General features: G+C 34.9%; 1 protein-coding gene across 15 annotated transcripts in view; it reads right to left on the reverse strand.

Annotated features, from left to right (window-relative positions):
• LOC146001631 (sodium-driven chloride bicarbonate exchanger-like) overlaps window positions 1–18,204 on the reverse strand; it is a 263,578-nt gene that overhangs the window by 42,294 nt on the left and 203,080 nt on the right. For 11 of the 15 annotated variants that reach the window (XM_083139193.1, XM_083139198.1, XM_083139197.1 and 8 more), the window contains 7 exons: window positions 17,278–17,497; window positions 16,806–16,938; window positions 12,266–12,370; window positions 7,768–7,928; window positions 5,453–5,638; window positions 1,206–1,412; window positions 158–303 (listed from right to left, as the gene is read on the reverse strand). In XM_083139193.1, coding sequence (XP_082995319.1) covers window positions 158–303; window positions 1,206–1,412; window positions 5,453–5,638; window positions 7,768–7,928; window positions 12,266–12,370; window positions 16,806–16,938; window positions 17,278–17,497 — 1,158 coding nt within the window. Of the gene's footprint in view, window positions 1–157; window positions 304–1,205; window positions 1,413–5,452; window positions 5,639–7,767; window positions 7,929–8,907; window positions 9,007–12,265; window positions 12,371–16,805; window positions 16,939–17,277; window positions 17,498–18,204 lie in introns of all 15 variants that reach the window. The other 4 variants (XM_083139186.1, XM_083139189.1, XM_083139200.1 and 1 more) reach the window with 4 other exon arrangements.

The following is an 18,204-nucleotide window of genomic DNA, read 5'->3' on the forward strand; positions in this document are numbered from 1 at the left end:
CAAGGAACTCAAATCAAGTTGTTGTTCTTAGTTACAATTTTATGCACATAATCAAGGAGGATTTTTGTGGACACCCTGTAGAATTATCAGAAATGAAAATACAATGCTACTTCATATAGGACTACTGTGTAAGCAATGTTCCAAATGAAGTTCTTACCATGGAGTCTTCCGTTTGATGTCATTTATAAGGCCTCCAAATAGGCGGCCTGTCCTGGACAACCCTGAATCTTCCCTTATTTTCTGCTCATCTTCCTCAAAATCTACTGGTTCTTCGTTCACAGGTTCTTTACGTTTCCTTGGATCCTAGAAAGAGAAAACCTATTAACCTCCTTTTTTTCTTAAAGAGTCAACAAGATTTTAAATTTCCTTTAATACCATACTCCTTGTCTTTTATGACAGACAAATACATACACAAGCTGACCTCCCAACAACAAAATTTAAATATATTAAATTTCTCTCTGCTTTACCACCAACCATTATGAAGAATATTTATTTATATATCTACAGTTGAAAGTGTGATTTAAACCAGTGTTACCCTACAGGTTTTGCTATTGTTGCTATGGCTTTTTTCTAAAAAATGGCTAGCCATAATTGCTACTTCTCCTACTACACATCTACTGAAAAGGGGGATGTGTATTTTAATAAATAAAATTATCTTTAAAATACATGCAGTGCTTACCTGTAAAAAATCCATATAATAACTGAATGTTTAAGTTTCCACTAGAATGTTACCTGACCTTCTCAATGGCATAGTGTGTCGGACCCTGTGGCCGAGTGGTTAGCACATCGTGCTGCGATGCCAAGGTCCCGGGTTCGAATCCTGCTCGGGCTGGTTGTTTGTGAATGTCCATTCATCAATTTCATCACTCATCCCTATCTTTGCAAATTAGCCAAGAGGCACAAAACGCGAAGTAAAATAAACTAAATCAATCAATCAATCAATCAATGGCATAGTGGAAACACTGCTTTGATCAAGATGTGCTTGGTTCAATTTCCAATTGAGGCATATCAAACAGTGGTTAAGATTCCACCATCAACTATAGGTCAAGTCCCAATTAGCCTATCTGAGGATAAAGTGGACTTCAAAAAAGATAGAAAGAAGAAATGTTACTCAAGTAAATAAGAATTTTATTACTAGTGAGGAACATAAAACAAACATAGTTTCCAAGAACTTACACTGTAAAAAAATGGATGCTCTCTCTCACCTGAGATGGAATGGCAGCTGGGGGTTCTATTCGGATGGTCGGATCCCACTCCCCAGGAGGAAGAACGGTGACGGCATCAAGAAATTCATCCACAGCAGCTAGTAGATGATTCCGGTTCCTTGCCTTGTACGCAACATCATGGAATACTTCATCTGACATAAGGGTTGCCATTGCACGGCCAACCTCGTGGAAACGACCATTGCCACCCTGAAATGGTGCAGAACAGCATAGAAGGACAGGAACAGGCTTATTCTGTAATCAATGATTCTCACCGCCTTTCTTACGTGATTATTTAAAATCTGTACATTGACGTGCGTGCACGTATGCACACACACACACACGTATGTACGTTACATACTGTAGGGGAACCCTAGTTTTAATATTTTTATACATTTTCTTGCATTATACACTAGCAACATGTACACTATGACACGATTTGTTGTACATTACCGCATTATAAGTTACTTAACAACAAAACTGTGAAGCCTTTATAGTTGAGGTTCCACACTGCATATACAAACATGCACAATCACTCTTGAATTAATTGAATATTTTTTTTAAAAAAAGTCTTCTAATACCTGAAATCAGTTTATTAATGCAATAGAGTATAAAAAGAGTATAATTCATGTACCACATTTTTGTAAAAATTTATAGCTATGCAATAGCTTTTGCCTTAAAAAATAACTTCCATACTTGTAACTTTTTACAAATTCATGGCAAATTAATTAAACTTTTATATACATAAAAACAATAACTTATGAACTTCATTACAGGCTACTTTTAACTATAAACATGTAATTAACTCTGATAAACTTACTATTCATTTTTCCGCATAAGTTTTTTTCAGCGATCGATTTTGCCACTCGTCTGGTGGCTTCATCAGGCGTGAACTGTTCATGCCTGATGAAGCCAACAGACGAGTGGCGAAATCGATCGCTGAAAAAACTTACATGGAAAAGTGAATAGTAAGTTTATCAGAGTTAATTACCTATCTCTGCGTAACTGCCAAACTGATATCTTTAGATACAATATAAACATGTAATCCATAAAATTATATGCAATTTCACTGATACAATGATGACTAACAAACCCCATTCCTAATGTAAAGCATTTTATTCACAAAACCTTGAAGAAAGTTTGTTACTTTACATTTGAAAGCTATTATTGTGCTATCCATTTCAATACCTGAAAACATACAAACTCGACTTCATACAACATGCATTTTTCATGGTCACCAATCTAATTGTATATACAACACAGAGAAAACTTGTAACTCAAACAATATGAACAATGATTTCGGTATGAAATTCAACTGTAACAAATATTCAAGGAAATACATTGCTTAGAGTCAACTTTAATTATCATTTTAATTAGTTTTATTTTAGTTTCGTTTAGTGTAATTATTAGTTAAAATTGTTGTCTGATTCAACCATCTTGTAATTGCAGAAATCATAATGGAAAAATTTCTTTAAAATATGTCACCTTTATTGGGAGTTAACGTTACTGATATTTATCCGCCTCTTTTTTCTGCCAAGACTCAACTTTTCAATCTTTGTTACCCTGCTGCTCAAAACCAGGAATGTACTATCAAAGAAGCATGAGTAAAGTACTACAAACGTCTTCCCAAACTACTACATGGAATACTGATTAACAATCAACGGGGAAGAAATTCCACATTATATTATGCCAATTAGCATTATTTATCCATAAGACTCCCTTAAAGTTGTATTTTAACCCTGTAGGTCTTTTATATTCTATTATTTACAGATATACAGGTATCATTTTACCAATACTAATGCATATATTCTTATAGATTCCCACCTTATACATAGTTAGAATTTAAAATGGTTCAGACTACAAATTTTAACATGTAAGTATTCCATCCCACATTTAGGGGATGTGGGGGTAGGTCCCTAAATGAGCCTTCATGGTATGGTGCTATATGCATGGGGAACCGTACCTTTACCTTTAATTATTTCATTCCCCGATTACAACATATTTATAGAAATATTTGATTACTAAAAAGTACATACTGATTTGTGTCACTAATGGCCAATATATATAATGAATATATTTATTTATTTGATGCTAACTACAGCCACAAGGTTTTAGCACAGCATATGTCAATATACCATAGGAATACAGATTATGTCTATGGCAAGGATGGAACAATGGTATCGGCTGATACAGGCATATCAGTTTATAAGTAAAATTAACAGTAATTTTACTGATCCGATATATCGACAAATATCTCACAATTTAGTGCAATATTGTGTTTTGTTATAATTTTTATGAATATAAACATATAATCTCAATGCCCTACTTTTTTTAAAAAAGTAAATGTATATATATGCAGCTGCTTTTGCACTGCAAAAGCTTAGTCCATCTGGTAACATACATTTATTAAGGAGGTCAATGACCCATTCAGGTTCTTCGAGAACCATTTGGAATTTTATATCAGATTTGCAGTGGCATAGCATGGACATTTCGGGTGGGAACGCCAAGTCCGAAGGAAGGGTCGGCCCTTTCTTGCTTAATAATTTACTTATGGAATTAGTCGCCACAGGTATTGTTTACTTGCCTGAAGTCAGCTGGGTTTTCAATAAAACATCATCCATGCATGTTTTAGCTAGAAAATTAGATGCCTCACTATGCCACAAATGTTTTGAACTCTGGTGTTTTATACCTTTTTTTATACCTTTCTGCATGACGCAAGTCATTAAAAACCTACTTGAATCACAAGCGCCTCTGCACAACAGTAGGCGTAATTGTTGTGGATGATCCAACTACTGATTGATTTGGTTTATTTTACTTCGCTTTTCTACCCCTTTTGGTTAATTGCGAATATGAATATGAGTGATGATGATATTGATGAAGGGACACTGACAAAGAATACCCGTGCTCACGCCGGGATTCGAATCGGGGACCTCTGTCATCTTGGCGCACTGTGCAAAGCACTCTGACACGGAGGTGTGTGGATGATCCAAATATCGTACACTCTACTGACGTAACAGTGCCGATTAGTAATTTAGACCACTGTTTATTACATCTTGAGAATGCTGATAAACATTTTAAAATAATTTTGTCCAGAGACAATTCGATGTTAAGAGTTCTCAAATGAATGGTAAACATTTCCATTGACAGAATATTAAGCAGTTAGATAATAACAAAAAAATAATAACAATAAAAAAAATAATAGTTTTGCGGGTTAAGTCGTAGAGCAGCCACAGGCTGAATTTCTACCACGAGGACTTCACCAACTTATTTGACAAAAACTGTGTTGATCTTTTAGTTTCAAATGCACATCGCTGTTCGTGCGATAAATTATATAATGCAGTGATCATTAAGAAGCGGTATAATTGAGATTGGTAAAGTTACGTCAGTCAATATTGCGTATTATAGCATCACATAACACGAGTTGCATGAGCGCGAAGAACCAGGTAGGAATTCTACCGCTGTCGTCTGCTTCAGAAAACAGGAAGGGTCACATGAACCAATCACGGTAGACCTCTGCTGCAGTTCCGTACGCTGGCGTACGAGAGAGCATTTACGCGCGTGCTGTAGACATCGAAGCTTTCCCTCCAGAAAGGCAGCAAGGAATATAGAGTCTTTTACGCCGAACCTGCTCAGCGTCCGGCCAGGAAAGGCATTGAAAAGAGATGCTAGAACGAGTGTTGAGAGTGGAGCGTTGCAAGCGGATCGCGAAAAATAGCTATTATAATGCCATGAAGGTCAAACATATATGGAATTAGTCAAGTTTTACTTTATATTCACAGCATTTACGCATTTTTGAAATTTTAAATCTGGGAATGCCGGGCGTACGGGCGTACTATAACGCTACGCCACTGCAGATTTGGTAGAAAATGAGTTATTGGTATCGGTAAATTTTGTATCAGTACTTTATTGGTATTGGCCAGAATTTCATATTGGTACATCCCTAGTATCATATATACTGTAAAATATTTTTGACCATACTGACAATGTTAATACTCCTAAGAGCATAAATCATAAATATTATACACATATTTTAAACTATGACATACTTTCTATTTACTACATAGAAAAAATTAATAAGAGACACCTTAAAATTTACTTCATCTCTTTGCATTATATTTTGCTCAAATTTTATTTTAGATCATTAACCTTAACAAATTAAATGGTAGTTTTAATCATTAATCAGTCCATTCCCCCTCTACTTTTGAATGATTTATCGGCAAAGCTGAACCTCATCCAACAATGCAACTTACCAAAGGTCCTAGAAGCACAAAAAGGAATCGCGTGGGAACAGGAACTTCAGTGAGGTCTCCTAGAAAGGTGGCCTGACTCAATCGTACAAATGCAGACAAAGTTTTGTCTAGGAAGTCCACCTCACCCACCAGAATGTTGGAAGCCTCAGCACCAGGAGGAATTTTTCGCATGAAGTGAACGTTGCCCTGAAAGGAAATTAACATGATAATCTACTGGCACATTTTGCTTACTGGGAGTATCTAAAATACTAATAAGAACCTATCGGCAACCACAAATGATATGCATTTTAAGTCCAACATTTTGAAAGACGCACTCTATTTAACAGTAGCTTATTAATACTTTTCAACGTGAAAACTGGTTTCTGAAAAAACGTGAGACAACATCGATAGGAAAGATGAAATTACATGAAAAATGTATTTGACAAGCATGCAGAAACTCAAGATACAGTAAACATTGCAATCCTTTCGGGTTTGGTGGTCACAGTTGAGTAAGATAATGCATGTAGATATAAATCTGTGCATGTGTGTATGAGTAAGAGAATTGTTTATCAAAAGTGCACATGAAAGAAAAAGTACAAATGTTGCTGTAAAACCATTTCTTGTCAATACCTATCATCCTTCAGTATGTAAATTTTATCTCTCCCATGTGTGCCAAATCATAAGGAAATTTGCTTTTGTTTAAATGGTCAAACAGCAAACAGCCCAACATATTTTTCATTCAAACAAATACTGAATCAATTATTATTGAAAATATCTCACTAAAAGCAATTTATCTTTGTGGTACTTTTTCTCAAAGCAACTTACTGCATAATGGTTGAAAGTTTTCTCCAAAATTCACGGTTTCATACATCAGAGAAATGTTAAATGTCCAAATTTGGAAGTTTCCATTATTAAAGTTCTCCAAAACAGTTTAGTTTTTAACAGAGATAAGCAGTGAAGTGTGCAGACAATTTCAAAATATTTGCTTTCCATACAACATATTTTGTATTAATATTTCTTTATTCATTTGATGCAGATATCATTCTCTGTTTGAATACATACACGCATGGCACACAACAGTGTGTATATATAGTATGTTAATGTGTGTTTGTACTCATGTTTCTCTTACTTAACTTTCTGAATTGAATAATAACTGGATACTACTTAAGGTTGTATACAAAAAATAGGCTCACAATTTAAATACATGATCAATCCATGTTAGCTGTTACTTTATGGAGCAGGTGTAAGTGTCTACCTCTTTGTGAAATAGATTTGCATGCATCACACCAATTACATGTCAGTGACTTTATAAGTCGAGAGTAGTTTCATGCAGCATCTGCATAGTGAAGGAGGCTGTATAAATACATCAGGGCTTAGTAATAAGTAGGGGTGTGCAAGATTTAAATGTTTTGGTTGGGAAGGAAAATTTTAAAAATCCCGATGTTCAGAATAAGAAACATATATGCTACTTTCTGGCAAAGTTCGGAAATGTTGGGACAAGAAATGTTCAATAGATTACTTGACACCGTGAACATCTCTTGTCCTAGACATTATTTTTCTCTGAAGTGTCAGTTTTCACTTTTTTTTCTAATGGAAAATGCCATTTCTAAGAAATTTCGTGCACTTATAGTGCAGAAAATTTTCAGTGAAGCACTTATTATGCAATCACTCAAAAATTCCCAACTACTTGGAATCCTAAAAATCATGGTATTTCCCAAAGTCGAGATCAGAATGGGATTTTTTCTAGAACTGAACCGATACTGATGTTGATAGCATCAGAAAGTAAGGTTTGGATTTTGTTTATCGATATCAGTAGATACTTTTCCATTGTTTTGATGGCTTGCAGGGTCCTCAAAAATGCCGAGCAAAACCTTCGCATAATCTAATTATCCAGTGCAAAATTCGAAGTTTCCATCGATTTTGAACCAATGTTATGTGAAAAAACTGTAGTTTTTGCAACAGGCATTTTTATATTTTGATGTAATTTTGGAATATTTTAAAGCAAAACTCTGGTAAATTGATACCTATAATTGGGGTGGAATATTTACCCACTAATATTAATCAATATTTTGTTATGAAATCAATCAAAACTTTTGTCGGTATGGGTATTAATTCAAAGTGGTATCGGCTCTGCCCTATTTTTTTTTTTTTTTACCTTGATCCCAATCCCAACATTTCAATATTCTGCACACTCCTAGTTAATAACTAAAAAATAAGTTTGGGATCCATCCAAGTAAGTTTGGTCAAGGCCAAAAAAGAGTGGCACGCAAGCAACGGTTAGTGTGCATGGGTTCGGGAACACCGCACACCATGCTAAGATGTTTGCTTAAACGTACGGCTCCTGTGTGAGATGCCTGAATGGCAGGCACTGGTACCTTCGGATGGTTTCCGTCCCCATTCGTGTGCTGGTCGCCGAGAGCTCCCGCGCTGTGGTTGCGACTGATGGAAGTGGAACTGGGACTGTGCTCGAGCCCCTCCTGAGGAACGTTAGCAGCACCTGCCAAGAAAGAAAGAATCGTGAGCAGTTCATCTTTTCAAGCGTTTGCGAACAGATTCAGTCTCCCTCCACTTTCTATTACTAGGGACAGATTCATTCACCCTAATTAGCAAATTCTTAGGCTCTTTAGCAAAAAAAAAAAGAAAAAATAGTAAACAAAATAGGAACACAAAAATTATAAGTAAATTCAAAATTAGCAACTAAAATAAACTGTTGTGCTACAATTTGTGTTTTTCTTGTTAAGTTTCAGGTAAGCTTTCTATGTTGGTCACATTTGCAGCTATTTCATTCCTAGCTAGATAGAACACTTATAGGCAGCCCTTAGCTCCATTCGCTCGAAATCCTCTGCACCAACTTATTCTGCGGTAACACAAAAATACTTGTTAAAAGCAATAATGCTGTCTTATGTTAACAGGCAGGTATCATACTACATCTAATACTACATGCTTCGGATGTATTGATCTAAATTGTGTAATAATAATACTCACTGCTGCAGAAGAACTCATTATCACTGGGACTCATACCTTTGCTTAAGTGAAGTGCAAAAAAAAAAAAGTACAATAAATAATAGTATCTAGGAAAACTATGTTATACGTATATGTTAAAAATCACTACAATCAAGCACACTCTGGATGCAACGGTTAAAAAATCCACACATTTGCAGTGATGCCAGTAAAGCTTAAACTCCATTGCATTCTCAGTCAAAATTAAAAAGGGGGGAAAAAGAACTCCACAAACAAATGCTGATAACGTAAACTGAAAACTTATACAAATAAATTGAACATTAACAAGTAAGTAGATTATTTTTTTATTTATTTAGCACAATCCAAGGGAACTGAACATATCACCAGCATCCACAATCCTATGAAAAACCAAAATCAAATCTTTTATAAAAAATTAACATAAGCTGCCCCAAGAGATTAGTACAGAGGAAAGCAATGCCTAGGAAAAGACACACCAACAAGCCGCTAAAGGTTACCAGCTCCGGGACCGGGAATAGAAAGATATCGGCCAAACTTGGGAGGCTCGTTCAGGGTTCCCGGTGTGGTTGGAGGCGGAGGTGTCTGAGAGTCTTCCACTGCAGAGAAACACCACGCATTAGCAGTTAAACTGGTCCACTGGGCCAGCACATATACATTTGGAACTGGCTGTTTATTTTTCATTTATTTGAAATCGCATCTGCAGAAATTTCAACATTCTTACAGTCAAAGGTGCTGCAAGTATTTGTACAGTGCAGGCCCCTTTACAACAGGCACTTTTAACATTTCTGAAGGAGATTTTTGCACCCAGGTAAGGATTTTAGATATGGGGATTTTCCCCTGTATACAATGACGAGTGCAAAATGGCCATATGTGCTTATGCACCCAAAAATTTTAACTCATTTATTCAATCTGTACAGTGAAGAGTTAAACCTAAGTTAAATGCTCGAGTTGTGAGGTATTCAAGACATGTCTTATACCTAGAGGCACATATTTTTGGTAAATGAAAAAGCAAAATTTCGGTACAAAAACGGAGTCAATTTCAGGTTCAAAAGCAGTAAATAAAATAAAATATCAGTGTTATAGCGGTGAAACATTGGATGAAAATTGGTATATAAAAATACATTTTGGTTTTAAAATTGTGAATATAATCCTAAATTTGATTTAAAAACTACACTTATTCCACTGAATTAACATTTCACTTCTAGTAGAACATTTATGTAGTTATCAGAGTATTAAGTTTATTTCTGTGTAAAGGAGTCCTATTTTGCTTCTCCAATATTAACAGCAGAATTAATCAATTTTACGGGAATTGCACAACTCTCAGGATAATTCAGACCTCTGAAGGTGTCACGTCGGTGAATAAACCCTAAATTTCGTGTTTAATTGTTAATTTCGCTTTTTGCAGTTCATTTCGCATTATTTCGTGACAAAACATGGTCACAAAATGCATCTCACACCTTTCAAAAACATGAAAAATTAACACTACAACGTGTTTTTTCGCCAAAAACGAAATATGCATGCCCCTACTTATACCTCTTGTATATCTGGAAAGTTTCCTAGGTTACTTACGGTCATCCAATCTTCAAAAATTTACGAATAAAATATAGTTGGAATGTGTCAGTATGTTCTTTCCGATACTTTCATAATTGTATTATTGTTCTTCATCGTTGATTTCTGCTACTTTTGGCTAATCACAACAATAAGGATGAGTTCTGATTGGATGAAATTGATGAAGAACATCCATGGCCAGACCAGGATTCGAACCTGGGAACTTCAGTGGCAAGATCAAAAGTTGACTACTTAACATTCTCAGCATTCGAGCCATCAACTGATACTTTAAAAACTTCAGAAAAATAGAAATTTGTACAATGCCATCTGGTTTTCTTTTTCCTTCTTCCCATTAGCTTGTAATTCTCTATCTGTTTAACAGAAATTTCTGTATTTTGTGAATTTCATCCACACAGAAAGTCAACATTATCAATGTGCACAGATTCAAGTCTCCTGAGGGCGTAACAACTTTTCTGAGATTTTGGCCTGTGTATGGGACCAGTGGCCACCCACCAATGTGTGGAACTTGAGGAGCTACAAATGAGTAACGTAACTGGTTGGATGGTCTCCCACCTAGGGTGAGTGAGTAAGTGAGGTCAGCAATAGGTCGGTAGGCCCGCACCCTCAATGGGCTGTTGCACCACAGGTTATTATTTATTTATATATATTTATTTTATATGATAGCTACAACCAGTTCCAAGTGTACATCAGAAAAGACAATAGACAAGTGGTTACAGAGCACACTAACTTTGGTGCACAACCAGTTATTAAAGAAGAAAAATCTGCAGTGAATCATAACACTGCTTGTACACATACAGAAACAAAAGATAAAATTATTAACACGTTGCAAAATACTTACACAGGATAATGTAAAATGTAATTCTATGTAGCTTGAGTAGTATGTAATTATATATTGACAAAATTAAAACCAGGCAAAATTTATTTATCTGTCCCAAACGTTTTCCTGAAGTGGAGAAAGAATGATACTAGTGTCAAAAGTACATTCTCGTCATAATTACACTTACAACCACTACTTTTAAATTGTTCTAAAATATGCAAATACAGATTCTATGTTACAAATATGCTTATTCTACACAATGCAAAAGCTTGTACCAATTTGTTAAATAACATTAATTTATATCACAGGGTAGGCCACCCCTCTCCCGTGACTCCCGTTTTTAGAAAAAATATTTCAACTATCAACATATAATGGCATTATTATCACCATATGCAATATTCTGTACAAACTTTTGAACTTCTAAGAATATTTGTGTACTCCCATCTCTCACCACATCATTCCACTAGAAGCATCCCCTTTTTCTAAATTAGAAAATTCTTAGGAAATTTTCACATGAAATACATAATACCGGAGTTTACTTTAAGGCACTACAAGAAAACATTTCACTCAACATGATACATATGTTACAAAAGGAATACATCGAATTTTCCCACCAGGAAATAATTGCATTCTAGCTGTTTAATACAGGCTAGTGGCATTAATTCTTTCCTTGCAGAAACCGATACATCCATATAATCATATTAATGTTTACCTCTAGAATGACCTTAACATGTTTCTCTTATTTTGTACCTGTATTAAAACACAAATGCTTCACATTGACAAAATCTCAAATACAATGTCAGTAACAAGCCCAAAACAGAAACAATTTGTCTATAAAATACCTATGGCATAATTCCTAAATTAAAAGCAATTGTCTCTATGCACAGGATATATGTAGAATCAATTCAAGATTCATACTAAAGATAATATGTAGTTTCATGTTCAGGAAATATCAGAACTTGTGTTCTTGCATCATTTTTGTCGTCTGTAGCCTTATTTTTCTTACCAATAAGATAACATTATCCGTGGCTGTTTTTACATAAAAATGCATTTGTTACAACTTGTTTCTATTGTTAACAAAGACATATTATATTCAGCCAGTATCTGACACAATCTCACATATATCCTGTACATACATAGCTCTTTCTAATGTACATATAAAAGTACCATTGGCACTTGTAGGCACAACGACAAGCACGTAAAAGGCTTAAAAATGTAAGCAAATGTCTGTAAAATTGAAGTTGGAAACTAAACATTTGAGGCACGACTATGCAGATTGGATCCACAACCTTAGGAAGACAGGAATCTATATCTTATATATAATACAAAGCACTAATTACTAGCACAATATTGCATTACTGAGAGTTTGTGCATCTAATTCAGAATCTCTCTGGTGACAAGGATCACTAGCTGCATACAAAGGTTTTTGTTGTTAGTATACAGCTGCACTACTGCATTTTCTGCAATACCTGGAACTGTAAGATATGGGCCTTTAAGATCCTGCACCCCTAAAAGAGATGTCTGAGAATTTGGGCAGCTGTTTCTACGCTGTTCATCTCCTGGACCCTGCAAACCTACATAAAATATAGGCACAAACATATAACATCTAACACATAGTCATGAAATGGTTTAAAATATAAATGCATTACTCTTATTGAAGGTTTTGCATAGTCAAGTAAGTGCCTTGGTTCACATAAAATGAAAGACAAAGACCATATGCTGCAATCAAAATCTGGGAATTAAATTTAAATTCTAAAGAATAAACAGCTGGTAGAATCCTATTTTCTGTATACAGTGAATTGCGAACAATAACATTTTTCCTCAACGTGGATCAAACTGGAGAAAAAGATTATCCACTTCTGATGAAATGGAACATTCATTAGCATTTGCAATGTCAGTTTGATAAGGTGTTTCCAATGCGAACATGTCCAATAACACCTGCACAATTCAACAACATAATTATTTGATAATATTGCAAATGCAGCACTTGACCATTCTGATATATATCAATTATGTTAGTTATTCTGTAACATATGAATAATCTAAAAATATGATGCAGACTTTTAAAGATAAAAATATTCATTGATAAGTTAAACGCATGTATGAGCATGCATGCATGCACACACACATATATTATAAATATATATGGTGCTCTAGATTACATACAAGAACAAAAACACCTTTCTCCTTTGATTTTCAGTAGTCAATAGTAGTCTCCTATAATCTTACATGAAATACAGTAATGATCTTCACAAGACACTTTTTTTTTCCTAAATAAAAGTAAGACAATTTAGTCATTAGCAACACTTTCTTTCCTGCAGCGTCACACATGTGATTATGCTCAAGATATTCCACAACACGAACAATTTAAGCAAGGTAATAAAATATTACCCAAATCAATATTAAAGTTACAGTGGAAAAACATGCGAGACCAACACAACACATTCGATGTTTCAATATTGCTCATTGAGGAGGGGAGGTATTCCTCATCGGGGAGAGGGGGAGGCACTTTTTGCCCCTGCATTATGGCCTCTTAATGCTAAGGCCCCCCACCCCCCTCAGTTTTGGTACCCAATCTTGCTCATATTTGATTAACTCCAATATGAAAGTGTATTTCACCAGTGAACTTTCATGTATTCAAACTAGATTTCCACATTTCTTTCCTCATCCTTACGCCTAGTGGAAATTCTAAAGCTATTAAATTGACAGAAAGAACATATAGTATTACACTGGAAAGCTACATGAAATATATTTCCAGTGGAAAGAACAAAGTTTGAGCATATAGCAAGACTATTCAAAATAAAAGTAGCAGCATAATAGATATTGTTCTATAAAGAGAAGATAGAAAAATGAATACTATGTGTTATGATAAGAAAGAACTATGAAGGAGAGGAAGTTGACAATAAAAAAAGCAAAGTTGAAAGCCCAAGAGGAATTCAACAAAAAGATGAAGAAAAAGTTATATACAATATAAACAATATAATACTGGAGGCACATATATTCCTGGAAAAGAGTTTGTATTAGAATTACTATGCTCTATTCTCTAGTTTAGTATGTATAGTTGTGACCCAGTAAAATGTTACTATATTACTTCATCAGATGATTTACTTGTATCCTGAAATGGTTGCAACATAACAATGAAAATAAATTATAAAGTTTTAAAATTATGCATTAATATAATATATCCTCACAGGTATTCATTCCCATCTCCTGTAAATTGTCTTATTGGATTAAAATTTATTTATTAATACTCTCTTACACAGTACTTTTTTTTTTCAGAATTCCAAAGAACTCCACTGAACAAAAAAAAATAATTCCGTTTACCTCACATCTCTAAACATTTTCAAACTTTTAAACCAAAAGCCCATTCAAAGAATCACTGTAAAATAAGATTCTTGTAATAATAAAGTGGTCAGAAATATGTTTTTCATCATGGAATTGATATCTGCCATGTTAATAATTTGGTACAAGTATGACTACACATTTGTGTTAACTGCTTGATGCTGAATATCAGCTGATAATTTTTCTGGTACAATACATCAATAAAAACTGCAGATTCCTCAAAATTGTTACTAGCCTCAAAAGTTTCACAACTATTTTGTTTTGTTATTTTCTTACATTCCTAGAAAAGAAAATCCATGACAAAACTTTTGTACCTATTACTTTAAATTTGGCTAAATACCGGGTGTCTCAATTGAAAGTAGCCCCGGTAATATCCATTTCCTGTTGAAAATACTGCAAGGATTTTGTTGACATTTGTACAGAATGTGACTTAGTCCATGAGAAAGAAAGTAGAGGTGGCAACACTGAGCTCCACAGCCGCCACAAGCCACACGTCTCGTGTGAGCATGGCTGAAGTGGAATCATTTTTCCCAAGCTGAGTGATTTCACAAGGACTATGGCCACCAAGGTCACCAGATTTGTGACCCACCTGACTTTTTTCTCTGGGGTCATCTTAAAGAGCGTGTCTACATGAACAAACCATGCACACTGGACGAGTTACGAGAGAACATCTAGCGCGAGATCCAGTGGTGACACCACAGGTTCTGGCAGCCACCTTCAGAAACATGCAACGTTGTGTTCCATTGTGTTTAGAAGCTCAGGGAGGACATTTCCAGCACCTCATGTGACAACCTCATTTCTGATACATACAGGTATGCCATGTAATTATTTTGTTTTATTTCCTCTTGTGCCTTTTCATTTCAACCAACATTTTCTGGGGATACCTTCGAGTGAGACACCCGTTAGTATACTAATATGTAATTTTTACCAATAAATATCAAGTAGTATTACAAAAGCTAATGATACCAATTCCCAATTAGACCAATGCAGCATACAATGGTGAACATTTCAGATGACAACCTGACTGAAATATTTTCTGTAATTAATGTAATAGCATCATTAACAACCTGTAAAGAATAAAAATAACTATTTTCTAATTTCTATTGTCAGCAATTATAATGATTTTAGCTAATTCTAATGATCACATTGTATTTTAATATATTCATTATGTATATTTTAATGTACTTTTTATGTAGTTTGTATTTCTTCTGTATATTTGTTAGGTATTACCTCCTTATCGAATCTGAATTGCAAAATTCTAACACACAAATTCAAATATGTACGAACTGCTGCATCAAAGCTTCTTGGCTGTTCTTCGGGAGGATAATATAAGTATAAATATAAATAAATAAATTACAGCAGTACATTTTGCCTTGGAAAAAGAAACCTTATGTTTAGAAATTTATCTTTTTTATATAAAAAGCAAAGGGTAAATTAATTTTACCCATACATCCCCAACACAGAGTATTGAAAACAATTGCACATTTTTATGATATGAGTTGTTGAATGCAGATGTTTTTTTATTTACATCCCCCCACATCTTAAGTCTTGGTGGGCTAGTCTTATCTTGAGTTTTGAAATATGTAGTGTAAGCAGTATATACAGTGTGTCAATAGCAGCTTATTCCCCTGCCTCTGCCTACACTAGTATTTTTTCTCTCGCAATATCACTTGAAATGTCACTTTTTTAACTTTGCCCAAATAATTTCTATTCCCAGCACCATCATGTTACCCCCTACATGTCACAAACCACAGATTAACATGGTGCTAGGAAAACTCTAAATTATGAACTTCAAATAATACCCTGAAGATGAGAGTGACGTTAGCTCTCGACCTTTCCGAACTCCTCTGGTCATTAGCTCGAGAGCTTTTCTGTTCTGAAATGAATAGTCTTGAAAAGAATTGTCTGCCTCGAATTCTTAATTTCTGGAATCTTCAGAATAGAATAAACTGGCAGTCAAAAGTATTAAAAATATCTGAATGGATGAGATAATGCAGAAAACAAATATAAATCTCTTTTACAGTTTCCATATCATAAGAAATGAAAATTTAGGGTCGTGCAACTTTTGAAACACACTGTTTTAGTAGCAAAACGATGGAATTTTACAAATTAAGGACTTCAGTGAATCGTTCAGTTCTTTATGAAGTATTAACTATTTAGTACATAATTGAAGAGTTATAACTTATCAGTATGTCGTTAATTTATATAAGGACTAGGAAATGTGAAGAAAAAAAGTTTCAGGTGTTATAATACAGAAAAGACGAGATGATCTTATATGTATTTATTCATATGTTTCAACAGGGCAATTACACATAAACAGCAGAATGCTATTTGAAAGATGACCAAGAATGCAAATGATGGACATAAGTGATATTACATGGAGTCAAATTAATTTCTTCATTTTACAATGGTATATTATATATCACTTTACTTATTACCAAACCCTATTAAGGTACTCCACTTTCAGGAAGTTCATTGGGAAACAGTTTTCATTTGCTTTATATCTACATCCAAAACAAAAGCAAGCATTAAGAAAAATCAAAATTCAAATAAAATTGAAGGAGAACAACATATAAATCTCCAAAAATATGCATATTTGACTGTTCCAAGTGTTTGAAGTAACATCTATTGCACATTGAAAAATTAATGTAAAGAAATTCAACTTACTTTTAGAGGAGGAATGATTGCGTCCAATTTCTGCCAAAGAGCGGATGATTGGAAGGCGAGACATATTAGAACTGCTATGGTCTTTACGTCTATCATGTAAATGACGATGTCTTCTTAGCAAGGCTTCTTTAACCTGGAAGTAACATACAGCCATAAAAATGCTGCTGCTAACATGCAAAAATAGGAGTCATTTAGTGGAGAGTTGTCCGTACAGAAATGGTAAATACATCCTGAATATGCCCTATGTGTTAACATTACAAACGTGTTAAATAAGTAGGCCTAATTAATACAATTCAACAGATATGTTAAACTTTTTAATTTCAATAAGATACTTATTGCTGACTGGCATGAAATATGGAAATAATAACAAATGTGCCAAGATATGTTGTGAAATTGTGCAACTTTGAAACAAGTATCCAATTTTTTCATTTTTTAAATCTGGTCAACCTAGTCTACAAAAAAGTCAATTTACCTTATCCCTTGAATCAATCGGTAAATGTCCAGCATTTATGAGGTTGTCTAGAACAAGATCAGCGATTTGTTCTAAAGAATTGGCTTCCATATCCAACATCACTGTTCCATTGAGCAGCAAGCTACGGAGTTCAAACAGTGAATGAAGGGACAAAGTTGCAACGTGAGGTTTCGACCACCTGTTTCCACCTTCCTCTACATCCTCTTCAAATTTTATCCACCTAGTAAAGATAGAAAATGACCGTTTGTAAAACATTATCATCATAAATGACATTGTAACACTATAAACTGGCGTATATTCCATGGGATTATTCCAAAATCCGAATGTTCACAAACATTCAAATCATTGATTCGATAACCACAAGTAATTTCTACGGAGCATTCGCTGACATTCGTTACGAGACTCAGTGGCAAGTGGCCCGGCGTCAGCTCTGGTCTTTCCCAGTGAACGGGTTCTGCGACAGTCGCACACTACAGTGTTTTTTTTTCGCTCTCCCAGCCTTCACACTCTTTCCTTTATGTTGACGTTGCTGACTGACGCCAGTATAATCCTTCCTCGGAAGTTGTGTTGTGTCGTGTCCATGTGTTGAACATTGTGGCTTAATATGGCACCACAAAAGTTTACACTACAACAAAAGATTTATCTTGTCGAGTGTTACTTCGGAAAGAGGAATTGCGGAGAAGTGCGACGACATTTTGCAACGAAATTTCCTGGTGTTCCCGTTCCACATAGGACCACTATATTAAACCTCGTAAAAAAGTTTAAAGTAACAGGGTCATTTCTGAATAAAAGTGGAAAGAAAAACCCACGTGTACTTACAGAGGAAATACTCGATGAGATAGGACAAAGGTTAGAACAGTCTCCTCGGAAATCTATTTGCCGCCTCTCACAAGAAATGGGTGTTTCAAAAACCCTCTTGGTCGCCCG

This window comes from Lepisma saccharinum, chromosome 17 (assembly GCF_977018435.1).
Source record: "Lepisma saccharinum chromosome 17, izLepSacc3.1, whole genome shotgun sequence".
Taxonomy (NCBI): Eukaryota; Metazoa; Arthropoda; class Insecta; order Zygentoma; family Lepismatidae; genus Lepisma; species Lepisma saccharinum.